This window comes from Manis javanica, chromosome 3 (assembly GCF_040802235.1).
Source record: "Manis javanica isolate MJ-LG chromosome 3, MJ_LKY, whole genome shotgun sequence".
In the NCBI taxonomy this organism is placed as follows: Eukaryota; Metazoa; Chordata; class Mammalia; order Pholidota; family Manidae; genus Manis; species Manis javanica.
The window spans coordinates 60,760,396-60,788,271 of NC_133158.1; the positions used below are offsets into that span (position 1 = coordinate 60,760,396).

General features: G+C 45.1%; 1 protein-coding gene across 1 annotated transcript in view; it reads left to right on the forward strand.

Annotated features, from left to right (window-relative positions):
• The first annotated feature begins 1,501 nt into the window (after positions 1-1,501).
• The window catches only part of FSTL1 (follistatin like 1), a 49,894-nt gene continuing 23,519 nt past the window's right edge, over positions 1,502-27,876 (forward strand). The window contains exons 1-2 of the mRNA XM_037013155.2: positions 1,502-1,882; positions 2,043-2,099. Coding sequence (XP_036869050.2) covers positions 1,880-1,882; positions 2,043-2,099 — 60 coding nt within the window. The 5' untranslated portion in view covers positions 1,502-1,879. The remainder of the gene's footprint in view (positions 1,883-2,042; positions 2,100-27,876) is intronic.

Sequence of the window (27,876 nt, forward strand, 5' to 3'; positions counted from 1 at the left end):
CCCTCTGCACCTCTGGCCCTCTATTAGCTGTGGTGGGTGGTTCCAGCTCCCCAAGGTTACAAAGCAGATTTTTCAATTTTGCTTGTGACTGACAGGTACTAAGAGAGCCATTTAACATGTCTTAGTTTATTTAATTCTGAGGTGAAGTATGAGCAGGTCCATTTTCCCCACAGATCTAAAGCCCTGGCCAATAGTCCAACTTTTACCTGGGACAAAGCTGAGATTTTGCTCTGCAACAGTCTGACTCCAGCTGCTACCTCAGTGGATTGTGAGCTTGCAGGGGGAATATGGCTGTTATCTGAGACCCATATTTAGGTTCCCTAAAACCACAATAGGCACTCAAGAAATCATGGTAGAAGGGTGCCCATGACAGGTTCAGAGGACAATGAGAGTACTGGCCTGATCTGAGCACAGGGAGTATATTAATAAGGTTAGGTGGATAGGGTGGCCCCAGTAATGGAAGACTTACAAAACAGGCCACATGTTTGTGTTTGATGTGGGAAGAAGAGTGCCAAAATTTTCTGAGCAGGGGTCAGAGCAGAGGAAGACTGTTTAAAGCAGGTAGTGAGAATACGGCAATGGGTTGCTGTGGAGACTAGGGAAGCAGAGCCTGGAGCTGGCAAACAGAGGTGGTTTCCAGAATTCCCAAGTGAGAGAGGATGGTCAGGCCTAGGGAAGTGTAAACATGAATGGTGATGACAGGATGCACATGAGCTCTCAAAGGGAAAACTACCAGCCTATGGTGACAACTGTGGTCTGGGAAACGGAGAAACATTTTTGTGGCACTACTCCAAAAGTGGTAGATGAGCAGGACCTGGTGGGAAGTGGGGCTCAGCCTTGCCTATGTTAAGTCTGAGGTGTCAAGTGGTATTTGTTCTCTGCACCAGGGGCACAGGATGCCGGGTAGGCAAGAGGCCCAAGCTGGGAGTTTGGGGAGTCAGCAGAGGAAGCACTGGTTTGAAGGCCTCTGGAAAGAAGTTGGTGGCTATGGGAAGCATGAACAATGGAAGCACTTGGGATGATAGGGTGGGAGCAGGGACAAGGTGAAGAGTGGGCAGTGGCAGGTGGGGGACATAGCTGGGGACACAGCTCGTGGAAGGGTGGGAAGGGCAGGGTGAGACAGCTGGCAAACGCTGGGGTCAGGATCTCCTCAGCAGAGGAGGGCACCCGGTACATTTCCCCCTAGAAAATCCAGTGGAACCTAAAACAGTCTTTTCTGGGTTGGCCCATCTTCCGATCCCTGCGCCCACTTCCTCGAGCTCTGGCTGCAGTGACGCCCTGGACCCCGGGTTTTGGGGAGGGGTCCCTCAGCACCTTCGGCCCTTTCTCTCTCAGCCTTAGGGGGCGGCTCCGGCTCCCCAGGCCCCAAGGTGCCTTTTCTTCCAGGTTCCCGCCCCGCTCCTGGCCGTCCCCCCACCAGCACCGCCCACCTGGCCACCACCGCAACCGCACCCGCCGCCCGCCGGCGCTGCCGCGCGCCCTTGGCCCCTCCTGCGGGTAGGGTTTCGCCTCCCCCGCGTCCACCGTTATTGCATCGTCCCCCGGGACACCGCGTCTCTGCCTCCGCCTCGCGGTCCTGGGGTCTGGAGGGGCGATCCGCGGGGAGAGGCTTCCGTGCGGCGCCAGGACGGGTGCGGGCTCCCCGGAGCAGGAGGCCGGGAGGAGGGACCCAGGCCCGGAGCCGCGGGGGCCGCTGCTGCAGAAGGGGGAGGAGAATGGGAGGAGCTGGGGGGCAGGCTGTCCGGGAAGGAGGGGTCTTAAGGGGCGGCGAGCCCAGGTCGGACTTCCTCCCAGGCCGGCGGTCAGCGGAGCTCCCACCTTCCTGCCGAGCTCGCCCCAGCCTCCGTGCCCCGCGCCCTCCTTTGACCGGGACGGGACCATGGTGAGAGCGGGGCGCGCGGCACGGGGCGGAGGGCAGTGGCCCGGCCCCTCCGGCGGCTGCGGGTGGCCGGGCGGAGCGGGCGAGCCTCCGGGACCCGACGAAGTTCCCGGGGACCGCGCGGGGCCCAGAGCCTTCAGTCTCGCCCCTCTCTCTTCCGCAGATGTGGACACGCTGGCTCGCGCTCGCGCTGGTGGCCGTCGCCGGGGTCCGCGCCGAGGTGGGTGAGGGGCTCAGGAGGTCCCGGCTCGGGCCCGGGGCCACTCGGGTCTGCGCGTCGGGCGGCCGCTGCGTGCGTCCTGGGGATGCTCTCCCGGGTGCGGCTGGTGTTTCCGTGCGTGGGGTGAGGGGGGCGCCCCGAGTAGAATTGCTGCTTGCGAAACTTAAACCTTAAAATCGAAAAAGTAGTTCGGGCCGTGGGCGGGAGCTCCACGGCGGCGAGTCTGGAGGGAGCGTGGGGAGGGGGAGAGGGGACGAGCCGGGCGTGAGCCGGGCGGATGGGGACGGAGGCGGCGACCAGAGCAGCAGCCGAGCTCAAAAGGGCGCCCCGAGTTCCCTCCTTCAGTTGAAGATGAAATTGAGCATAGGGTGGGGACTTTCACCTTCCGAGTCTGTGTTTTAGGGGACAGGGGAAAAAAGATCTCAAGAGATTCTTCTTTAGGGTGGAATAAACTTTGTTTCTCTTCTATAAACTAAGATGATTATTCCTTGAAAATTTTTTTCTTTCTTTGTGAAGTCGGACTTTGTGTTATTATCAGGGCCACATCACGGCCTTTTAAAATCTCAGTTTTCCCACGAACTAGTGTTGCGCAAGTGTAAGAGATCCACTGCCTTACTCTTTGGGGGCTCCGCTTTTCCAAAGTATTTGGGCGCTTTTTTGTTCATGTTTTCTTTCCAACTCCAGTGACCTTGAGGCACTACAAACCAACGGACCCTTCCCTCACAAACCCTTCTGTTACCTTACAGTTTTATGGACAGAAAACAAACAATCCTAAGGTCCCTGGGCTCTAGTCTCCAGAAAAGTGAGGTCAGAAACCAAACGTTTGATAATTATGGCAGGAAATGTGGAAAGAATTAAAAAGCATGAGGGAGAAGAAAAGGAATGTACAATACAAAAGAAATAGCTCCCTGGTGGGTGGTGGTTCTCCCTCTTTGAATTTTTTCTCTGTATTACAGTTTAGCCCTACCCTTAACATCACAGCTTGACAGTCCAGAAAAATCGTAAAAGCATGCAAGGTCTTCACAATTAAAAAAAAACAACACATTATACTGAACTCTAATCTAATTCACTACTATAGTATTGGTTCTGCTGGAAACATAAGGTGTGTTTACAATAAAGTAAAAAAATAGCAAATATTTTCTGATAGTCTACTTTGTGTTGTAATAAAACTGCATTTTAATCGTGGGGAAACTGAGTCAAACAGGTTACCGGAACTGTTAAGTGATCGCAATGGGATTTGAACCCAGATGTATAACATCACACCCCGGGCTCTTAATCAGTACCCCACACAAGGACTTCACATTCTCCATGTGCTTCTATAGCAGATGCTGGTCTGTCCACATCATTTCTTTTAAGGCTTCCCCAACTCTGTAAGGTCGGCTTTGTTATCCCCATTTTACAGAGGAAGAAATAGGTTTACAGAGATGAGGTAACCTGCTCAAGGCCACAGCTAGCTCTGAAGAAGGATCTGAACCCAGCTGTCCCTGTGGAACCCATCTCAAACTCTGGAGCTGCTTCTCATGTATTTTCTTTTCCAAGAGTTGGATTTGAGGGAGGATCCCTCTTCACTGGTTGGTGTAGCCCTGGCCAAGAAACTCTCTTCCATCCCTGCAGTGGCCCTCAAATGGCAGCTGCAGTCCAATGATGGATGAAGTGAATCCCTGGTTGGTTTTACTGCAGGCTGGGGAATTGCCAGCTAGTGTGTGAAATCGCTCTGTGAACTGGAATGCAAATGTGAGGGGAGGCTGTTGGTTCACTCACCACAGGCTGTATGGCCCAGGGTCCAGATCTGTTCTAGGCAGCCTGCACCACACCCACTCCCCTGGTGCATTGCAGGGACTGGCATAGCTCTCCTAGGAAGTTCCCCCAACAGCAGTTTCCTGCTTGATGGAAAAGCAGAGTACTCTCACAGAATTCCCAGGCAGGATCCATGGGGAAAGAGGCAAAATCAGGAAGTGCTGAGGCACGCAGTCTTGGGGAGCTGGTGCAGAAAGGAGGCTGTGACCTGCAGTGTGAGGAATAGGTGTGAACTGAGTTCTGGCTCCTGGCTCCATGGCTCCAGATGATTAAGAAGTATCTTTTAACCAATCCAGTCTCTTAATGTCTGGCCCTAGTAACATGGCACGTTTTTAATCCTTGTTTTAATAATATTCCTTTTATTATTAATGAAAAAGTAAATTAACCCTAGCAACTTCGATACTATTTTAAGCATTTTATCGTGTAGCTAATGATGCTTGCAGTAGAGATTTTTTCCCTTGTTGGCTGTAACAGCATTACAGCAAACAAAGCTAGATAATATCTACAGACTTTATTGACATGAATCTGCTTTAGTAGACTTCCGGCTAAAATTATACAAATATTGTTGAACTTTAGAAATGAAATTTAGAAAATAAACTGACTTTTCTTAGTGCTTTTTGCTTTAATACAAGTACAAGGATTCAGTTCAGCATATTTTTTAAAATTGTGATGGCCCAGCAAATCATGCTGCTATTTGGAGAAGCCAAACCTTTGGAATAGGAGACCTTCAGAACTGGAGGTGCCCCAAACTTGGGAAAAGATGTTTGTCATCATTATTAATGCCAGTCTGTAAATCCTGTTTGGTTAGAGTCAAGAACCTATTAACACATCTCCTTAAGGACGTGTTATATTGTGAATGTTTTCCATAGTCTCTCACTTATTTGGCACCTCAGGGTTGCTTTTTTTTATTGCTTCCTCCCTTATTTTCTCTTTGTCTTAACACTCTGTCACCTATGTATTCCTTCGGGCAGCCCCCATCAAAATTCTGCATCATCCACCTGAGCTCACACCCCTGCACTCTTTAGAGTCTCTGCCTAAAAAAGAGATGTTGGGGTGTGGGGGGAGACACCGTTAGCATCTGGTATGGATGGGGAATGGGGGGCACAGCAGAAAGGGAGTGCTTCAACAATTACACAGCTACCCCTATTCTAGATTCTGTTGGAGGGGTTCGTGTGTGCCTTCTCACTGTCCCTCCCTCTCCCCCTTCTTCCACCCAAGGACAATTACCATGATTTGCTGAGAGGTGTGGATGGTGGGGGCTGGGAAAGGTGGAGAACCTAGGTGTTAGTGCATGTGCCCTTGAGTCTCAGTAGGTGGATCTGAGTTGACTCTAAACAGGGAAGGCTGGAGGGGACCCAGTGGCCCACATGCCTTCTTCCGAAGGACAGCCTTGGCAAGAGCCCAGGCTGGCACCCCCACTCTCTTGGCACCTCCACTCTCCCTTGGTGGTTGTCTCTGCTGACACTCTGATTCCCATATTCCGGGTCTATAAAATCGTCTTGGTAAGTCACGTGCATAGGGGACTGATTCACAAATTAAAGCACTCATTCCAGTGAGGGAGTAATTGACCCACGTCCTGTGAGCGCCATCGCTTGGGATAATGGCCACAGGAATAATAAATTACGCAGATAGACAACATTATTAGGGCATTGGCCCTCTGCAAGCTAGATTTCTTTTTTTTTGCTTTTTCTTAAGTGTATTTTTTAATTGAAGTGTACTTGATATACAATATTATATTGAGTTCAAGTGTACAACACAGTGGCTAAACAGTTACACATTATTAAATCCTCACCCCCACTAGTGCAATTATGATCTGTCAACACAAAAGATGTTACAATCATTGGCTATATCCTCCATGCTGCCCTACCATCTCTGTGACCAACTTACTTTCTGACTGAGAATTTTTATGCCTCTTTATCCTCTTCACCCACCCCACTCCCTCTCCCATGGTAAACACCAGTCACTTCTCAGTGTCTGCGAGTCTACTGCTGTTTTGTTCATTTTGTTTGTTTTGCTTTTAGGCTCCACATTTAAGTGAAATCATATGTATTTGAAAGCCAGATTGCTTAATCTCATTTTCACCCTTTTATCAGCATACAGTTAATCAGTCACTAGAGGTTTTATTGGCTGATGTGGGATCTCCTCTATGTGGTGGATTCAGACAGACCTAGGGTCTGACCCACATCCTGTGACTGCTTCTTAGAGCTGCAGCAAAACTAGGATTTTAATATCCATCTTGCACATTAACCACTAAAATAATCTCTTGTTTGTTTATCAGTTGGCAAATGAACTACTTGACATGATTCTTAAAAACCATCGTAGGAAATTGGGGTGTGAAAATATAGCAGGAACTCTGCTGAACAGCCAAAACAGATGGGCACATTGAGGCCCTGGTCACTAAAAATGTCTTTAGAAGGGAGACATGTTACAACAATGCCCATAGACAGCTCTGGATTGGTGATAAGCAGGAGTCAATTCCCAGACTCAGGGGAATAGTTGGGGAGGAGCTGTGGTCTGCGATCGGGTGCATGAGCTATGGTGCTTATAATGTCCCAGAGAAGCAAATAAAGTCTTCAAAGTCAGTGAGGCAGAAAGACATGTGTTTACAGGAGAACAGAGAAAATGAAGGATGAGCCATAAATACCAGTGGTCACACATGGAGAATTGAGATGTCAGTGTCTTGTTCCTACTGCTCCAAATAACTGGACATCCAGACAGAAAAGTTCTGGCAGGTACAAACAGTATTAGCTTAGACACCAGATAGTGCAAGATTGAAAAATAACATACTTACATGGGTACATTTTGTAAGTCTGATTCCTGTCCTACAGGTCAAATGCATCCTCTTCTGTAAGGTGCTGTCTTCTGGTGCCTATGATCTTGATGCGGGTTCTTTCTCCAGGAGTGAGTCATTCCCTGCATGGGTCTTCCCTTCGTGAGGCCCATCAGGCAGTGTTCTCTGCTGCAGGCTGAGTATTTCCTACACACGGGGCAGGTTCATGCATGAAGAGCAAGACATGGTCTCTGCCTGCAGGTTGCTTACAATTTAATGGTGGGCTTGGTGCTTCAAACTGTGGCTGCTATAATGTATATTATAAGTACATGATGAACAAGTATCTTTACAATTACTATTGCTGCTTTTTTTTATGTTAAAGTTTTCCTTGATTTTTAAAGCTCTTTTTGTAAGTATAATGCACAAAGCTTAAATGTGTAGCTAGATGAACTTTTATATATGGACAGACCCGTTTAGCCACAGTCCAGTCAAGACTGAAGGAGTTGGTGCAAAAAGGAGGCTGTGAACTCAGGGTGTATGGAATCAGTTACAATGAAAAAGGTGAGGAGTGCATACTCGAGATCATGTTTTATGACTCAAGGAGCATTATCATTTAATTAGTCCAGTCTGTTAATTTTGGTCCTAATAACATTTGGCAAACTTTTACATTCATGTTTTAATAACAATAAACATCTAATAATTAATGAAAAGGTAAATAAACTTCATAGACTTGCCGTTTGGATATTATTTTAAACTATTTTAAAACAGAAACAGTTAACTCCAACAGTTTGGAGTTAAAAAGAATAGAAAACTTCCTTGTCAGCTGCAAGGACATATCGTAAACCCAGTTAAATACAGTCTTATTTATATGAATCCATTTTAGCAAACTTCGGATCAACTTTGGAGAAGCTGATTTGTGTTATGCAGATGGATATTCCAAGGCTCCATACAATCCACACTGAGAAACTAAATCAAAGAAAAAAACTCAAGTAATTCTATTTGACCACTTTGCCCTGGTCATTACTTTTAAAGGGAATCTACATAAGATGTCTATTACATAATTCATGACAGCTAAAAACTTAAAAGCTACTACTTATCTAACAATAGAAGAGTTAAGTGTTAGGAATATGTGCCACTAAAAGTTACTTTTACAAAAAGTTTTAAAACTCTGGCAAATGATTATCATGTAATTTAAAGAGCAGAACATCACCTACTGTACTCCCTTATCCTCACAATTGGGTAAAAATTTATAGAGAAGCATAAAAAAAAAGACTTAAAGTTCGTCATGAGGATTCTTGTAACCCTTTACCTTTATCGGAAGGAATTTTCCTAATGTGCTTTATTTTGTTTAAATAAAACATAATATGTTTATTTTCTGATAAAATATAGAAATAAAATATGCTCACAGAAAGCTTAGAGAATATAGAAAAAATTCCAGCAGAGAGTACAATTACATTTAATTACATCACCTAAAAATAAACCAGCTCTTCATCCTTTCAGAGAAATTATCAAAATCAATCAAGAAACATGTGATGCACCTATTACACAAATAAATACCTCCCAGCACTGTGAGATAAAGGGCCTGCTGAGATGGCACAAACATAGCATGCATGTCAGCACTACCTTCTCCCTTACCCATGACAGACTTTGCTAATCAGTCATATAATTCATTCCTTCTGAGCCCAGAGAATGTTTGAAAATCCTTCTCAGCCAACTAAGTAGCTGCTAGCAATCAGTCTGTATATGAGAGAAAAGAGATTTTAGCCATTCCTGCTGGAAAAGGCAATCCAATCTGACAAACATTGGTATATGTTTAGTCAAAATCAAGGTGATTAGAAGCAGAGTTCAGGACTATGTGAAATATGGACAACATGGGGTAATAGGTGATAGGATTAGGGCAGCAAATGGCTGAAAGTGCCAAGGCGGGGGCACCACATCCCTGGCCCCGGCTCCTAAGTTCTTTGGATGAATTTGAATACTTTAAGCCAAACCCTTTAATGTTGGCCATCAACAAAAATGTGATAATGAGAATTTTCCTGGCTGTTCTGATGGAGTAAACAGTTGTTTTTGCTGAGTCTCTAAAAGCTGCTGCTGTCATAGATAACAACTTCTGCATTAGCAGCCATCTGGCAATAACCTGCTAATGGAAAGCTCTTTGGGTAGTTGGAATACAAAATATATCCTATAAATCTACATTTTCTGCTGTGGTTGGAGGATTTCCATGTAATCTCTTCATAGACTTTTTATATTGCCATTTGGAAGCCATCACCTATAAGCTATTCTCAGGATTAAGTCTGAATTTATGACCCTTAAAATGTTCCCTGCATAATCCTGGACACTATTTATGACCAAGTAAGCTATTGCCCAAGTTATGTGACGCATGGCAAACGCCATCACAGGTTGCAGGCCCAAATTTGTACATGTGTGTGTCGTGGGATATTGGTTTGAAGTGAGATGGGCAAAATGTCTCTGACTTTTTATTATGTTCAAGACTTAAAATCCTTGTGTCTGAGGCAAAATTTGTCTTTGTCCCCATAGTCTTTCATTCTGTCCGTCAGTGACAGTAAAGAGTGAAAGTACGGAAGTGCCAGGCATTATGCTAGTCCCTACACATGTATACCGCTGTGAGGAACAGTGTAGAACTAAAAGGCGAGGCCATGTAGATCCCTGTTTTGAAGGAGCTGCCCCCACCACAGCTCCTGGACAACTCAAATGGATCTGGCTGTGAGGAGACCAAGTCTGTGGCTTTCGCAGAAATTACTGCCCCCTCCCTCGCCTCTTGCCGCTGTTTCAGAAAACCCTGAAACGTGCCAGAGGGATGGGTGCTTCTCAGAATTTGAGTCTCCCCTTGAGCTGCAGGTGAGTGTCCCCTTGAGCTGCCATGACCGCTTGACCAGGCTGTTCAGTAGGAGGCAGCTTTCTGTGTGAAATTTATCTGAAATTGTGTCTGTTCCTAGAGTGTTGGTGTTTTCTCATATTTCCCATTTTCATGTCCCTCAAACCTGCTGAGTTCTTCTCTTCATCGTCTTCTCTTGTTCTCATACCTGGGTGTTCCCAAGTCTTATCTTTTACACAGACCCTGTTACAGAATCTCCTCATTATTAAGAAGGCCATTATAAACTCATGAAAGGATCCTTCACTTAGACATCCTGCTCTGCCCCTTTTTTTGGTTGATGTTAACTTCTTAACTTCTTAAAGCCACCTGATAGCTCTTACGTGGCGCTTCCATTCTGAGCAAAGGCTTTGGCGTAATGGGACAGGTTGGAATTCTAGCCTTGTTTGACTGTGAGACCTTGTCCAAGTACTTAACCTCCCTGAGCTCACTTTCCTCATCTGTAAAATGGAATAATGGCTTTCTGTCTGCCCATCATCTATGGATAATGGAACATGTTTCCTTTACTCATGGCAGAGTCAACACTAAACTCCTGCTTTCTCTCATACCAGTCGCTACTAGGCACTGACAAAGAGTGTTTTTGACTCTAATGATTTCAACAAGAGAAGTCTCAATTTATACATAAATGCCCAGTAGCATTGTCTGTATTTGTACAACCTATGTGCTGGCTCAGGCAGTTATTCTGTTTGCTGATTTATCCTTGAGAGGAAGTATAGTGTATTGGTTTAGCACTCGGGCCTTGAAAATAGATAATAACTAAGTTTAAGTCCTAGCACTGCCCTTACTTCCTCTGTCATTTGGGGAAGTTACTTACCCTCTCTGGTCACATTTCCTCATCTATAAAATGGGCTTACTGCAGAGTATTTATCCCATAAGTTAGTTGTGAGAATCAAATAAGCTGTTACATGGAAAGAAGTTAGAGAGTGGTTTGGTGTATAGAATGCAGTTTTAGCTATTATCATTCTTACGACATCTTTACTGGAAATGCTCCAAAGCCATGGGGTGTGTGTGCGTGTGCATGCATGTACACATGTGTGTACATGCATGCATGTGCGTGCCTGCATGACTTGCAGAATTCCCCTTGCCTCTTTCACACTTTATGGTTTTTTAAGACAATCAGGATACTTATTTCAGTGGGTGCTTTGATGTCCAGAATTGATATCAGAACCCTTGCTTCTATTGAGCTAATCTTACCTTCAAATTTCTAGATAGTGTTTCCTCTCTGAAGCCACAACTTGGTTTCCTACAGAAAAAGAATTAAGTGTTCACTGAGCAAATGAGGGAGAGAACTGGAAAGGGAGGAAGAGGGAGAAAAGGCAAGGAGGAGAGGTAATAAACTCCTGGAACTTTTCCACAGTCAGTTTTTCTCTTTCCTATACCTCAGCTGGCCACTAGATACCTTGAATTTTTTTGTGGGATGGTCATTTCCACATAATCTTGCTATAGTCTCCATAACACACCTGTTACTGGGCTCTGAATTCTAATTTGAGGTTTAGAAAATGTGATCAGGTAGAGGAATACAACCCCTTCCTTTCATTGTTTGGAAAAAAAAAAACTCACTGTCAAAGACAGGGTAGGAAGTGTTCCTGGAGCGACTGGGATTGGTCCCTTTGGAAACCAAGGCAACACTCTGGGTGTTTTGCACACAAACCTTGAGTCCTGTGCTGGGCACTGCTGTGTCTGGCAGCCAGCCCCAACTGCAGCCTCACGTGGGCGCTGATCCCCATATTGCTGCCTGCTCTCCTCTTCATCCTTCCCCTCGACCTGTCTGTCCTTTCCTTTCTTCTCCATTACAGAGCCGTCATCCTGACGTGTTTGCCAACACACCCACAGGCCCCCAGGTTCACCTTTTATGCAGAGAGAAAGCGGCATGAAGTCTTGATGCTTTATTTTGCTTCACCCATCTGGGACAAAGTAAACGCAAGAAAAGAGAGTAAAAAGTATCACAGAGCTGTTCTGTGTTAGGCACTGAGTTAGTGCTGGTGACTAAGACACAGACCCTGTTCCCTAGGAGCACGCGGTCCCGTGGGAGAGGCAGACAGGGACTCAGAGTGCTCCAGGGTGGTAAGTGATAGGACAGGGCTGAGAGCCTCAGCCAGCACTGGGGGTCTGGGAAGTCCTCCAAGAGGGAGTACCCCACAAGCTGAGCCCTGGAAAATAAGTAGTAGTTAGCCAAACAAGCAGGAGGAGAGGAAGAGCCATCTTATTTCTTACAATGTGATAATGAAGTTATAATCTTCATTTTATCAATGAATAACCTGTGGCTCAGAGAATTCAGTTAGTTCCTGAAAGCAGCCACCTAGTAAATAATAAAGCCAGGATACAAATTCAGGACGTCAGCTCTTAAGGCAAATGCTTGGTGTTATAGGCCCACTCTGCCTTGTTCCTGAAAGTGACTGAAAACAAACCAGAAACGCTTTTGCTGGGTAATGTGGACTCAGAAAAACTCTTACAGGCCTCTTCACCTTATGTCAGCCGGAGGTGCCCAGATGGACACTTGAGGCCTGGTTATTCTGGCCACTCAGGTGTGGGCTGGTCTCCACTTGCTTCAGACCCAGCTACTTCTCTGGCCCACGGTGAAGTGGTCAGTGACTCAGAGGTTTTAGGGCAGCTTCTTTGTCCTTCAAATGCATTCACAACTGTTCCACATTGAGTGAGACCAAATCTCAAGGCAGCTATGAGATCCCAGCTGAGGTACTGCGTGTGGTTGCTCACACTGTCTGCATGAGAGTGGCCGGCTAAGGGGGCAAGTGGGGCTGACTCCGTACTGCACTCTGTTTACCAGGCTATGTACCCTGGCAGGGTGGGGCTTGTGTCTGTCCACCCAGAGCAAGGGCACCTTTTCAACAGATGTGTGAAGTACCCCAAACCCAACATTTTCTCCCAGATACATGATGCTTATTGGACTATGGTGCCTGTTTCTCCATCTATACATTTTATAAATTGATAACATTCAGAGTCATACAGTTCTTGTAGCAAGCCTCCATCAAAAACCAGTTCTATGCTTTTGTGGTTTTATCTCATGGATTAGCTAAGATGATACAAATGGAAATTTTAAAAACCTGTGCTTTTGCATCACAAATATGTTGCTTTTGGATGTTGCCCAGCTCAATCTAGTTTGGGAACTCTGATCCCCCAAGAATTAAGAAAAGCATTCCAAGCTTCCCTCTGGCTGCTGTATCAGCACAACTTCCCTCAGCCCACAGTGGAATTCCAGCCCCGAGGAAGAAATGTCTTAGACCGAGTGAACTCCCAGCCTGGAGCCTGTCAGAGGCTGTGTCATGTGTTTGCATTAGCTGCACAAAAAGCAGGCAGGCCTTCCGGCCTTGTTCCCTATCCTCCCTGCACCCCCCTCTGGAGAGGCCAGTCTAGACAGTGTCTGCTTGGCACTGTGCCTTTTTAGCACAAACCACATCGTTCTGCAGTTCTGACTCAGGTTGCTCCTCCTCACTCATTTCCCCAGTTTTCTTAGACTAAAATCGTCTTGGGGGGACTGGCATGAGCAGCCCACATAAGAAGCAAGTGAATGCATTTTTTCAGACTGTCAGGGTTCTGCTGTCTTGAGAAGTTCCAAGATGAGAGTATACCAGCAGTGCTGGCCAAAGCTGTGGCTGAGTTTACAGAGATTCCTGATGTGAGCTGGCTTCCTATAAGGCTCCATTTATTGGCCCGAGATAGGCTGGAACAAATAACCCAGGACAGCCAGTGACACCAGGTAGTGAGCCTCATGTCTTCCAAAGGTAATGTGAGCTTGGGCAAGTCACTGGACCCCTCATCTGTAAAACATGAGGATTAGAGTAGGTAAGCTCTAAAATTCAGCTCTGAGATCCTGTCCTTATAAAAAGGAAGTAGACATTTTAAGTTGGATTGTCAAAATATTCTACTTTATGGAGTTAGGATGTTTGATTAGCTCTTACTTAATTGACAGCCCAGGGAGGAGCAGGGGGGAAAGAGAAGCTGGCCCAGGAACGGGAAAAAAGAATAAAAGCAGTCAGCATTTTGTGTTCCTTGCTTTCTCCTGAGTATAGTGAGTGCGATATAAATAGTACAGCATGGAGCACCTGAGCAGTGTTCATGCCTAGGAATCTCAAGCACTGTTTACTCTCTAGAAAGGAGTTGCTTGATTTTGCACTGCAGAAACCAGCTGCCCAACAACACTGGGCAAGAAATCAAGGATGCTGGGTTTCCTTGGGGTTGAACAAGGAATTTTAAAAAAACAAAGAAGACAACCCAAAATGCCCAAATGTGCAACTTGAGCTTTTACTGAATTAATTTTTTTTTAAATCCGAAGCTTCTTGTGACCTTTAGAAATGTTCACATTTTCTTTCAAAAATAATGCTGCATGGACCCAAATATTGTTTTGGGGAACCCTTCTTGAACAGGCATTGATGAAGCTGCTGCCCTGATCCCCACACCCTTCTCTTGAAATCAGTTCAGGGCTCTATTACAGCTGAGGGCACTGCTCTTTGGCCTTGACCCCAGCAGTTCGATCAAGTAGTTAGATCAAGTAAGTGAGTTGCAAGTTTGAACTCCGCAAGGAAGCAGAGGCCGGTGCGGATGCTTTAGTCTTGCTGAAATTCTTGGTACCTGAACTGCACTTCAGTTCCCAAATCCCACCAAATGATCCCAGAATGCTAAGTATTGACTGTGAGTCCTGAAACCAGCCCAGTTTTGCATGTGGCTTTCTGAATAAGGCTACTTGCACAGTGTCAGAATTGAATTAAATTGGCTATGTTCCAAAGTAGTCTATATACACAGACACTTAACACATAAATTTCACTGCTTAATTGACTTAATTGATTATTTAATTGACTCAAATTTCCTACTTGGAAAACTTGACCACCTATCTATCCATTTCCTTCACAAAAGCAAATTCCTTTGGAAACTTAATGAAGACAGGCATAAGACATTATTAAATTTCCCTAATTTGACTGTTTTGTTTCATTTCATTTTGCATTCGACTTCGGTTATACTGTCCTGATTCTTTTCTGAGCCTTAGGCACACAGAAGATAGTGGAGAAGAGTGCTTATTTTTGTGGTTGTGAAGTTACTTATTAATACATTAATCAGTGTATGTTATTCATTCATTGATTCATTCTCTACCTCCTTCCAAACACAAGAGGTATGTTTTTCTTCTCAAATCCCCGGGTTATCCTGTCCTACTAGTTTCTGTTATTATTAGGCTGACTAAACCCATTTTTAATTATGGACAAGGACCCAAGTTTGTGGTAACAGAGGAAAATAAAATGAAGGATTCAAAGACAGTCCAGAGAAATTTCTGGTGACACTCACCAGGATATCCGGCTCATTCAATCTTTCATGTAGAACTGATATGTGTGGAACTTCTGTTGGAAGAGTTTAAAGCCATTGAACTGAGCACAGACTCCGACATACCTGAGCCCTTATCAGGAGGGCCCTGGTGTGGCTTTTGGGTAGCCCAGCCCAGCGCACAATCGCCTGCTTGGGAGGGAGGCAGAATTCACACATGCTTGGAATGCTCAGCTTCACTGCTCCAAGGGCCTCCCCATTTGCGGGTCTTCATGATGTGCTACAATTACCATGCTGCAAACTGGGGGCAGGCTAAGGTCTCCACCAGAAGCAGGAAGTTCACATGGCTTCTTCCACTTTGAGTCCTAAGAATCTTTCGGGAATGTGTCCATTTGTGCTTTGTTCCCCTGTTCCTCCTCTTGTCTTCTATCCATGGCATTTTCTGTTCTTTTTTTCCTTTCCATCCTTGGTGGCCTTGGCCTTGCCAACAGCCACAGGCAGAGAAGCAGACTCTCTGGTTCAGCTGTTTATTGTAAGGGTAAAGACTTTCACTCTAAGTATTAATTGGTGTCTGCGTCGTGTTCAACAGAAGAGTAATTTTCTGCATGGCACGAAAAGCTGGCTAATGATCAAAGAAAACTCCAGCAACAAGGACACCCACTTCAGGTGTGAGTTTACTTGGGGTTTCTCAGTTTCCTTTCTTGGGGGCGGAACTAGAAGGGAGCAGGGGACTGGAAAGTGTTTGAGAAGAGGCCAGACATGTAAGTCTGCTAAATGTTGGGTATTATAAGTTCAGTACTCACTGCAGACTTATTTCATAATAAAATTTCCTAAGCCACTTTTGGGCCATATTGTTAGAAGGACAGTTACCAAGTTAACAGCTTTATCTTTGAGAGATACAGCTGGAAACGAGTCTTTAGTGGTTTTCCTTTATTTTGTACAGAGAACATGTATAATATAACTGTATGATAGTAAGCTATACAAGCTGGGTTTTTTATGTTTGTCATGGGCTCACTGTTTTTTTAAGACAAAAATAAACCATGAAGGTGATAGGAAATCCTATAAAAATAACCAATGCTTGAGGATTATTAACCCCGCCATGTTGGTCATTTTACAGCTTAGATAATTGTATTTTCCCTTTAAATTCCCTGTACACATTTGATCAAATAGAAAGCTCTTCATTCTTTGAATTGCCATGTGGATTAGAGAGCAAGCTGGGTTCCTTCCCAGGGGCTGTATTTCAGTTGACTGACTGTTTTTCTAGGGAATGCTATCATTATTCTGCCCAGTGTAAATGGCATTGTCATGTAATGACAGTAATTGCTTATGTTACAGTGACCTGGAATACGAGCACCACCCCAGTGATCTCTTGTTTAACTACAGGAAAAAAGTTTTCTCTCTGCCTGGGCTGGTGAAATGAGTGTGTGTATGCTTTTCTCCCACATAGTTGAGGGTTGTTACGGGCTCTCGGGGTTAACCATCTGTGGGTTTACATGTGACAACAGCCATACTCAGAAAATCATGACATTTTCTTTGAGGGCGAGATGAATATTAGGAATTATAAGTCCAAGGGTATTCAAAGCATGTGAATTGCTCCAAAATGGTGTTCTTGTTTAGAAATGAGTGGAGTATGGTAGGAAGAAGGAAAATAGTGACAGGGAAGAGTGGGGGAAGAGGAGGGAGGTGGTGATGGAAGTGGGAAACTCTCGCTGTTAATTGGAGTGGGTAATTGTTAAAGTACAAGAAGATGGGGCAAAGGGAGACTTTTTGGTCTTTATCTTAAATACTTCATGAAGAAATACTGTGAGTGAACACAGCTGATACACATGATCAGAAAAGAATATGACTGCTTTTGCTAAATGAATACAGAATCTATAAGCAAAACTCACACTTGAAAATGATAATGTGAAAACTATAGATTAAAATGGCACCCATATATAGTGTGTATAGCAAGAATGATAGTGATACAAAGTAGCTTATACAAGGTAAAATGCTCAAAAAATAGGAGCTGCTGTTCTTGTTCTTGCTTGAATTCTAAGGGAGAGTAGAACTACAGAGAGAGACATGCAGAGCCTAGATTCATGTTTCTCAAACTGCATTGAGTAATATTAATATATGCACTAGGTTAAATGGTTTTTTTAGTTGTAGAACTTTTCAAAACCTTGCAATGTTCATGTGCATTATTTATTTTCCTCTCTAGGAGGGAAGTAATATAAGCAGTGTTTCTCAGGCATTTCACCACAGAACATAGTTTCCAAAAATAGCATAAATATTTCAAGGCTTGTGTTCCATGGAACAGTTTGGAAACACGGGTCAGTTCTAGATGGATTTCCATAACCAGAGACTGTTTACATCTGACCTCAGGTCTTAGTGGCCTTGCTGAAATCACTTCCTAAACTAACTCAGTTTCATCAAGAAGGCATGGGACTTGTCTGGACCCCAGAGCCAATCCAAGCGAAGATCCTTCTGTGAGTGACTCCACACTGGACCACTGGCCTGACCATAGCCATTCCTACCTAGAACTGGCTGGGGTATTTTTTTTGGTTATCAAGTTGAAGTACCCAGGAATCTTCTTCTTGATTTTTCATCTAACCCAGTTAATGAGCAAGTCCTGTTGGCTCTACTGTCAGAGTATATCACCTTTCCATTGACTATGCGTGGTCTCCATTATTACCACCCCAGTCCAAGCCACCATAATTTTGTGCCTGGACTACTGCAGTAGCATCTGAGCTGCTCTCCATGTTTTCCTTCTCTTCTCTCCACATCTACTTTTCTACATAACCGTCTAAGTAATCTTTGTAAAACATATATCTGATCATGTCACTCTCCTATATAAAATTCTCCAGTGTTACCTGTTAATTAAAACTAATACACAAACATATCAGCACCTACAAGGGTGATCCTGCATGTTCCAGCCCTTGCCTGCTTTTCCCAGCTTACCTTTTACTACTCTCTCCACTGGACCCAGTGCAACAAGCCAAGCTGGCCTATTTTCTGTTCTAGGAACATAACAAATTCTCCCTTGTTTCAGTACCTTTGCACTTTTCTTCTCTCTGCCTGAACTGCTCCTTCCATCCTTCAGGTCTCATCTCAGTAAAGTGTTCCCTAACCACTTGATCTGAGTGATACCTTCTCTCCCAGATTTCTCTGTCAGACATATTTGACATATTCTTCTAAAGAACATATTCTTCTATAAGTTCACCACAGTGTGAAATGATCTTGTTATCTGTGTTTATTCACTGCCATCCCTCTAGAATATGTATTGTTCCATGACAGAGCCCCTCTCTGCCACATTCACCAAAGAATCCCAGCACCTAGTACTGAGTTTAGCATATTGTAGTTGCTCACTATATATTTGCTGAGTTAATCCACTGGCCAAATGGATTAATTAATGAATCCAAATTTCTTATGTAATATGAGAAGATGCATGGTATCCTGCCTACAGTCTTTGGACATGTCTGTGTCAGATTCTGCAGGTATTTGTATACCTGGGGAGATGGTTTGACAGAACTCTCTCATTGACACTTTGCTTAACTCTGGACTTTGCTTTTACCCCTGGACATGGTAGTAATGCTGGGCTTGTTTAGTGTGATACCTGGATTCTGATTTTTCCCAGCTCCTGGTGAAGTTGAACTTGGCATAGCCCACTTACTTACCTGCAGCCTTACTCCCTAAACTCGCTTACAGTGGTCTCATAGAGCAAATGTCCTGACTTCCATACCTTGTTGTTCCACTTTCCAGTGGAGTCAGGGTAACTAAAAGCAGTTCAATATTTGGCATTTCTCTAACGTTGAGTCAGTTAAAAAACAGAGCTTTGAGAACTAGACAGCTAGTAATACTTGGGAGTGTTTTCACCACAAATGAGAATCTGTCTGTAGCAACTAAGCTAGTAGGTTTTGTGTAGAATTTATAATGCAGTCCTTGGGGGGAAATGAACAGAAAAAGAGGTTTTGGTGCATTGTTGGTACAGTTTGAGGGTCTCCCAGGATTTTAATCTGTGCAAAACATGAAGTTTTTGCTTCACAGTGAAGTGTAATACCTGGCAGTCTCTCACTGGTGGGCCTCCTGTCAGCTAAGCCCTGATTGGCCAGCCGGCACAAGTAGGTTTTACAGCCCCTTCCCCCAAGCTGTGACTCCACACTCCCAAGCTGCAAGGAAAGAATGCAAGGCAGGAATGTCTCAAGAAGAATAGAATGTGCATATTTTCATGGCCTTTGATCTCAGGGCCCTAAAATTGTGTGTGTGTGTGTGTGTGTGTGTGTGTGTGTGTGTGTGTGTGTGTGTGTAATAGCACTGAAGTTGGTGGCAAGAGAGTGTAGCAGTTGAGCCAAGAAGATGAAAAAAGTTTTGAGAAATAGCCACTACATTGCCAAATTTGTCCATGAACTTTTATGCAAAGAAGAAAAAAGTTTAAATAGTTAAGAGAAGGCTCAAAATATGTAGTTAAATTAGCCCCTTATCACTGTTTCATGAGATAAGCCATACATAGTCCTAAAGACAGGAGATGGGTTTATATTTTCTCTTCCTTATAGAGGAGACCAGAAGGGTGCAGTGACTTGTTCAAAGCAGAGCCAAAATTAGACTTAAGTGCCCATGCGGCCTGACTGTTTCCAAAGGACTGGGGGTTCATTACATCAGTATCCTGGTGCCAGATGCAGCCCAGCAGGCTGCCTAACCCATGTATTCAGATAATCTGTTGACTTCACTTATATATACCACTTCTAAAACATTTCAAGGTAAAGAAGACTCCTCCTTAATTCAGCCCTCAGCAGTTTGTCAGACCTTAGAGCTCATTACCATGTGCTGCTCTGGAGGAAAAGCCACTAACCACAAGTGGCTGTTGAGCTCTTCAAATGTGGCTCATCCCATTAAGATGTGCTATTAGAGTAAAATTCGTGCCAGATTTCAAAGACTTAGTATAGGAAAAAAAACTATGCGAACTATCTTATTAATAATATTGATTACATGCTGAAATGTATAATATTTTGGTCATATTGACTTAAAACAAATTATGAAAATTTTAAATTATCTGAGACATATTTCTGTTGGACCGTGATGCTTCAGACATTTATTACTTAACTATACGTTGTATTTAGCCACATACTGTCTTGAGTTATTGCTTATTAGATTGTATTGTTCTGTTAAGTACAATTCCATGTATTTATGCCCCATCTCCTCATCTAAACTGTCAGCAGCTCAGGGACATGGACTGTGCCTTATTCCTCCTTGTGTCCCCAGCACCCAGCATGATATTTGGTATTTTGTTACTTTGTTGGCCTGTATGCTGCTTACTTGCTTGGAAATAGATTTTGTCCAATTGCACTTTGGAGAATGATAAGGAAATACAGATTAACTTGTGTTTGCATTATTGCTTTTTTCAAAGAGACTGATTTTATGTAGTTCTTAATTTGTTCCAGAAAGGTTCCCAGCCTTGAGCCAGGGTTGAGAGAAGAGGGCCGAGTAATTGCCAGGAACTCCTCCCAAATGGCTGTGATTCCCAAAGTCCCTGAAAAATTCTAGGGAATGCACCTTGGGTGGGCTTGCCCTTTAAACATCCTATAATTTTGTAGCTGAGTTTGTGGCTGAGCCACATGCGTATAATTTCTAAGCTGGCTATATGATGCCTAAAATACAGTAATTTCTGCTGGTTCCCTGGGAGAATCTGACCTTTCCCTGGGTTTTGTGACCACAGGATCCCTGAGCCACTATTTCTGGTTCAGTTATTAAGGGGTATGTAAGAATGCACCCCAGGAAACCTCCCCTCTTCACGAGGAGATTTATTAGGTCTCTGCTGTGGAATGATTCCAGTCCTTTGACCACACATTATTGCTGTAAATTCATGGGCAACTATCTCTCTTTGGCAACAATGCTTTAAATGAATGATTCTCTTTTAGCAGCTGGAAGGATTTATACTGAACAAAGTTTTGAAGCAAAAGTGGTCCCATGTGCCCAGGCTCCCCATCTTTGCAGCAGTGGAAACCCAAGAATATTGTCATGGGGCAGTTGAATCAAGGGAGGTAAAGGCTACAAGAGTCAGTCCAGACTAGTACCTGCTTTGGGTCTCTCATCTTTCTTGGGTTATGCCCTAGGAAAATTGAGTCCCAAACTCGATAGCTGGATTTCTGGGGGCTCATAGACACCAGGCTAGAATTCCCACTGTATAAAATAAAAATAACCATTTTTCCCTGAGGCAGCCTAATAATTAAGATGACCAGGTGTCACAGTTTATGCCTTTGGCCAAGGGTATCTGTGTTAAAGGTCCCCTTTTACTCTCAAAGTATGTCCCAGTTTGGCTGATAAAATACATGGTTGTCCCACTAAGAACATATATTCTGCCCTTCAAGCTCACAAAGCCCTACTTGTCCTGCAGGAAACCTGTCCAGCATCCCCTGTAGAGAAGGTGGGCTCCATAGTGACACTTCGTAAATTAAGCTTGCTGCTTCTTTCACTGATCCTCACACTCGATCCTGAAAGCCCTTGGGACCACTCCGGTCCTGCACAAACTCCGCAAGAATCGCTCTTCTTGAATTCCTTCCTTTGGATGCCATCTGAAAGAAGCCCTTCATTTGCGTTTGGAATTGCTCTGGGCATGTATCTGGGGGGTGGGAAGTGGAGATAAGGAGGAATTGAGTGGGGAGGGTCCTCCGGGAGTGGGCAAGCTGGAGAACAAGCCCTGTCTGTGAAGCCTGAGAGTGACAAGCACCACCTGCCTCTGGCATTTCTTTTGAAGACTATATTCCTTGGACTCCAGGTTCCCCCCACCCCCCCATTTTTCTCCTGGCTAGCAGTTGCCATGGCAACGCAGTGTCTAAGAACTAATTACATCTGTCTGCTTCTAGAACCACACTGAGCCACACATATGGAGACTTCATTTAGTGCGAGTTTCTTGCTGGGTTTTAACCCCTTCCGCATTCCTTGGGCTGGAGAATAATTGCCAGGATGCTGGGAACTTGAGAGCGACTTTGCAGCCCCACTGCCGCCAAAGGTTCCTGGGGCTTTGTCCATGTTTTTAAAGTGGAGTCCACATTGTTCTGCTCTGCTTCGTTTTGTTCTTCCCAACCCTGACCTCCCTGCTGTCGCCCCTCTGGGCCCCTCCGTCTGTCAAATGGTGTCAGCCTCACCCTTCCCTTGGCAACTCACAGTTCAGTGTATGTCAGCCCACTGCAAGGTCAGCCTAGTGGATGAGCCAGAAGGGAGTGGTTGGAGACCCCCCAGAACATTTTAGGGATGGGGGAGGGGCAGAATAATGCAAGAGTTTCTTTTCCTGGTCTGGGAAGACTGACCACCTTGCCTTCCTTCCACCTCATAGGATGATGTAGGGACGGGCTTCCAGGGAAGAGTTAACACAGAACAGCTGCCTTGGGTAATAAACCCATTTTCACAATTTCTCCTGGCCTCTTCTCACTTCCTTCTCTGTCTGCTTTTCCTTTATCCAGACCACCTAGGTGTTGGGCTGCTCTTTGGTGAGCCTCCATCCTACACTCTGAAGTCCCACCGTTTTGCCTTCCTCTCTGATACCTCACATTCCCACATTTCATCATCACCCACCTACTTCCTCCACAAAATTCTCATTCTTTCAGCATGTCAGCCAGGTTATACATTAACTGTGGACAAAGGAAATGATGGAAATCCATTTCAGTCCCCCATTGCTCTCCTGTCCACCTCACCAACACACACACACACACACACACACACACACACTCCAGCATCTTTCTGTGTGTCTATGACAATCCCTAATTAGTGAGAGTCCAGGCTAAATATTTATGGTCTGGAGGAGAAGGGATGGAGCCTTTAGGCTGTTTTCCCCAGAAAGACTGGTCCTGGCAGGGGGCAGCACTGGGACAGTTGGCACAGGGACTGTCCTTCTCCCTTACTCCAAGCGCTCAGGGTCGTGGGGTTCAGTCGCCCTTTTGTACTCCCAACAGGGCACTTGCAGGACCCATGAAAGAACATAAGTCTTGTTTTCCAGGAACTCATTGTTCAGCTGGAAAGACAAAAAACTGTGCAATTAAATTTTTTAAAAAGTGATCAAAATGAGTTCATACAAAGAAGAATGTAAGTTCAGAGATGGAAGGAGGAATTCATACCAGTCAAAGGAAAAGGTCACCAAGGATGAAGTGGTGTAACTTGAGCTGAGCCTGGAAGGACAAGAAGAATTGGTGCAGTCCAGACAATAAATCAGACTTTCCGGATAGTGACATTATTTTTTACCTGGTCTGGTGGGACATTCTCTGTCCATCTGAAGGTTAAAGAAGCATCTAACTACCTCATGGTGTGACATTTACAAAGGGTAACAAGTTCTCTTTTCAATATGTAGGCCCTCAGAAGCCCTATACCCTTTACTTTTATTTTAGTCTGCTGTGGCTAAACACCTCCTGAAGCTCCCTGTAGCCAGAGGCCCTGAGAAGTGAAGGTTATTAGAGGTGAGGAGGCCAAGGATCTTGAGGCCACATATGTATAATGAAGTCACCCAGGATTGAGGAAAAAGACTAACCCAGATGCCAAAGACCTTGTTAAATATGGCCAAGTAGTTGCTGGTACGTGACAGTGTCATCTATCTAAAATTAATGGCAGATGATGTGAACCGTTGGGGAGAAGAGCAGCCAAGCTTTGTTTTCACGGGAGTTGTGCAAATTGGGATAATGGAAAGGGGCCGAAGATGTGGGGGGCAGAGGGCTATTCACGAGCTCAGGGAGAGTACCCAAGTGGTCTGCACAGTGGATTTCTTGCCTAGTCAGTATGTGATACCAGAAACTACCCAGGGGCCACCTAAATTCAGTAGAGCCCCAGGCAGGAAGGGGTGGAGAGGAGAATTCATAGCTGTTAACCTATATCCACATTTCTTCTGCCTTCTACCAAAGCAGGGGAATAAATCCTGCATTCCACTCAGAAGTCCAAAGAATGTGACTCCTATTTGGTTGAGGGCCTGGGAAGTTAGTTTGAGGAGGTGGAGGATTGGTTTGCTGGGGATAGAGCCCTGGGAATGTTCAGGGAAGCTGGTCCAGACATGGCGGGTACTGCAGAGGATGCTTCTAAAACTCTCTCCCCTCTTTAGTTGAAGGTATTAGGATTTAGGCATGTTGGTTTTTTTTTTTTTTTAACATTTAATCAACCATTTTCCTTGAACTACATGTGGAAATAATTAGAGCATGAATGCAGAGTAAATGTGAGCCCTGGCAGTCCCAGACATACTTCAGTGACAGGTTCTTGGCAGGAATGAAGAATTGTGAATCTCATGTGAATTTCCTTTAACCATAATCTCCCTTCTTTATGTCCCTTTTTTCTAGCAAGGCAAACACAAATACAATAAAAATGTCATTAATAGCATTCTGGGGGGCAGAGGGTCCCAATCAGTTAATAAGAGTGGCATTGGGTCACTTAGTTAGGGACCCATTTACTGCTCCCCTGATTTCCTGCGCCATGATCCAGGAGAGAATGAAAAGGCATTGCTTATGAAAATTCTTTTGACTATGAAAGCCAACTTCAATTCCCCCAGTAAAACCCAGCAAAAACCTGAGCACCCTCAGGAAATTCTATACTTAACCAGTTTCTTTAGTTTGGCTGTTCAGGCCAGCTTCCCTGGGAGATTAAAGTTTGATACTCAGGAACATCTCATATGACAAATTCCTGTGCTTTCCAATTAAGAGAATGCTAACAGTGTAAGGGGCTTGGGCATTGTCTAACAATCCTTTCGTTTTATAGATGGGGAAACTGAGGCCCAGAGAGGTCAAGCTCCTTGCCTTATGTCACACAGTATAAGAGGCAGAGGTCTGTCTAGGGCCTGTCTCCAGGCTCCTGCATCAGTTCTCCTTACAAAGGACCTCACTGCCTGTGTCTGCTCTCCCGTTGGGGTTTACTAGTTCATGTTTCAGCAGACGCTTAAAAGCTTTTTCTATTTTTTTGACTGCTTCATTCCCAAATTTGCCAAATCATTCCTTATACAGTGGCAGTCATCATCCACTCCTTGGAGCACTCTAGACTTCCTGGTTTTGCTCCCAGTTTTCTGAATGTGATTATTCTGCTTTTGGTTGCTTTGCCATCGGAGATCATACGGCCATACTGGTCACTGCATGAGGAGGGGAGGGGGACTGAAATCCAACCCGCGCTCTGTTTGCCACACCTGTAATCTGGGCTGCTGCTGCCTCTGCCCAGTGAGAAAGGCTCCTTCTCCAGTTTGCACAAAGCCCCCATGGGGGCTGGTGGCAACCCGTTCTCCCCCCACTCCTCTCTGTGCTCATCCTGTCCCTTCCGCCTCTCAGCCCCCTCTGCCCCCGATTCCCACCCTTCCCTCCTGAGCTCATTTGTTCCCTTAGCCTGATTCTCACTCCTACATGGATGATGTCCAGATGTGCATCTCTAGTCCTTCATTTCCAGCTGTCAGCGGGATGCCTCATGTTCCTTTTGGACTCACATCTCTGACTGACTCACCACCTGCCCCGCGCCCACTTGGCTCCTTCCCGGGGCCGCATCTCCAACAGACACACCAGCAGCCTTCCAGGCCCTCAAAGCCAAAGGTCTTGGCAGCTTCCCCTGATTCTCTCCTTCCTCTCCTCCATCCAGTATGTTGCCAGATCTCCTTGTGCTTTAGAAATTTCTCTCAAATTCCTTCCTTTTTCTGTGTCCATTCCACCACTTTACACGAGGCTCTCCTCAGCCCAGGCACTTTCTAGCTGGTTTCCTTGTGCGCCCAATTTCTCCTCACCACTTCTTCCCAGGTACCACTGCCAAATTGTTCTTAAAACCCTCCTGATCAAAAACATGCAGGTTTTCCGTTCAGTCCTACCATTCTTCAGGGCTCAACCTGAGTCCTGCTGTCCATGAAGACCTGTCTCTTGGAGTCAGCTCCATTTACTCAGGCCATGTGGCTCTGTGCATTAGTTGCATTGCTCCGACTACGTAGAAACTCTTGTGAAGGCAGAGGCCACATCCTGTACTCCTTTAGGGTTTATGCCATCGAGCTTGCACCATCCTGGTCACAGGCTGTTACCATTCTGTTTGTTGTTATAGGCATTCATCAGATATGCTTTCTGGTGGGTTTCAATGACTTGCCTTGTCGTTTACTGAAGGGGGGTGAGCCAGGAGGGGGCAGGGGCCCAGGGGGACGGCCCTCCATACCCCCTACATTGTCCTTTAAAGTGCACAGATTTGGGCAGATGGTTGGAGAGTGGAGAATGAATGCCATGCTTAAACTAACAGACTGATTCAGGGCAGAAAGTGGTCTGGTTTCACAGGTTCCACCCAACCCTTCTAAGGAAACTGTACTGGGTAATGGTGATACCAGGGGCCCTAGAAAAGTACTCTTTAGGAGGAGAGATTGGATATTGTGGGAACTCTCAGGGACCATGCTGAGGACTATAGGCAGATACAGGGAACCTGAGAGACCCTGGCAGTCAGAGTGGAGTCCCTGGCTGTGCCTGAGCCAGGGAGACACCCCAGCACTCCGCTGTGGACTGCCAGCCACCTCAGGCTTGAGAACAGTGACACCCTTCTCAGGGGAAAGGCCAAGCCTCTGGGGTTGACTCTTACTGTGGTCCCAGCACAGCTCCAAGTCACGTCTTCTCACTGCCAGCAGGGCTGAACCCTTCAGCTTCTTAGACCCCTGTGAGATTATTTTTAGTCCTGTTTGAAACGGCCTAACCTGTTTCTAACTGTGTAAGTGCTTACTGAATGCTGACAGACTTCTGCTATGACTAGACCAGACCATTAGGGAAACCTGAACTAAATACCATTGTATAGAAACCAAGCATCTAGTTGGCCAAGCTTGTGTCTTGGGCCAACTTGGGTGACATGACCAAGCTGTGTCTGGGTCATGTCAGCAAAGACTGAGTAAATGAAAACAGCCATGTGTCTCATTTAAATTTGAAAGTAGTGAAACACCATGTATTATCACAGAAGGAGTAGAAACTGTCGGGAACGTGCTATCCCATCAGCTGTGATTGAAGCTGAAGCTGGAAATACAAAGGAGAATCAGGTTAATTCTTGAAGGACAGGTCCATCATATATATTTTTTCATCTTAAAGCTAATCCTCTTGAAGTGCTGCATCTCTTATTTTGATATTTGAACCCAGCCACACCTTCCTCCGAGCATCCTGAGTGCCACTGTTGACACTGACAGTGACACTAATTTGAACAAACCCTAAATGAAATTTAATGTAGAAAACATTTAATAAGCATTTTCTCAGGCAGGGCATTGTGGTGGGTGTGTGGGAAGCCAAAGTGTGCAGGCCCTTAGAGTCTACTTGAGATAAGGTATATGTGCATAAAATATTAAGTAGGCCTCTGACTCATAGAAGGAAGCCCAAAGCCTTCTTGTTTATGAAGAAAATAACAGGGTAGGTGGAGGTTCAGATTTACTGTGAAGCTAATTTAGCTTCAATTTCAGACCTTTTACATCCAAGACCCTTCCCAGGCCCTGTGTCCAATTACGCAGTCAGAGTTGTGTATTCTTTTTCTTAAGGAGGGCCCCTCAAATTGCTTAAGCTTCAGTCCCTGCAAAACCTGGATCTGGCCTTGGTGCATTAAACTTGAGATGAGGGATTGGCTATGAGCACCAAGGAGGGAGGTTCACTGTCCCTGCAAATGCAGTGCCTGTGGCCAAGTGCATTGCAACAACCGCTAGAAATGACCACTCCTTCCTCCTCTTTCCTTGAACATGCAGACTGCACCAGCGTATTCCCTTTCCAAGAAAAAGAATCAGAGAGACTTGAGCAGGGTCATATGGTGCTCCATCTATATTTCAAGGTCCTGAAGAGGCTTTGCTTTCTCTTTGGCTTTTCAGGCTGGGTTCCAGTCCAGAACGGCTGCCTCGGAGCAGCCAGCATCCCACCCAATGCCCCACCCAGGTCTCCTGCTCTCCGCAGTTCTGTGAATTCCTTTGTCCTAAGCTCCGTGGTGCTCTGCGGATCGAGGGGCCCGGGTGTTCCTGGGAAGTTTCCATGACTAATTCTGGCAAAGCCAGGAGAGTCTTGCTCACATCAACAAAGCTGCTCTGTCACAGAATAGTGGCAAGTGGAGCCAAAATTCCACCTTGGCATAAGTAACTATTTTTT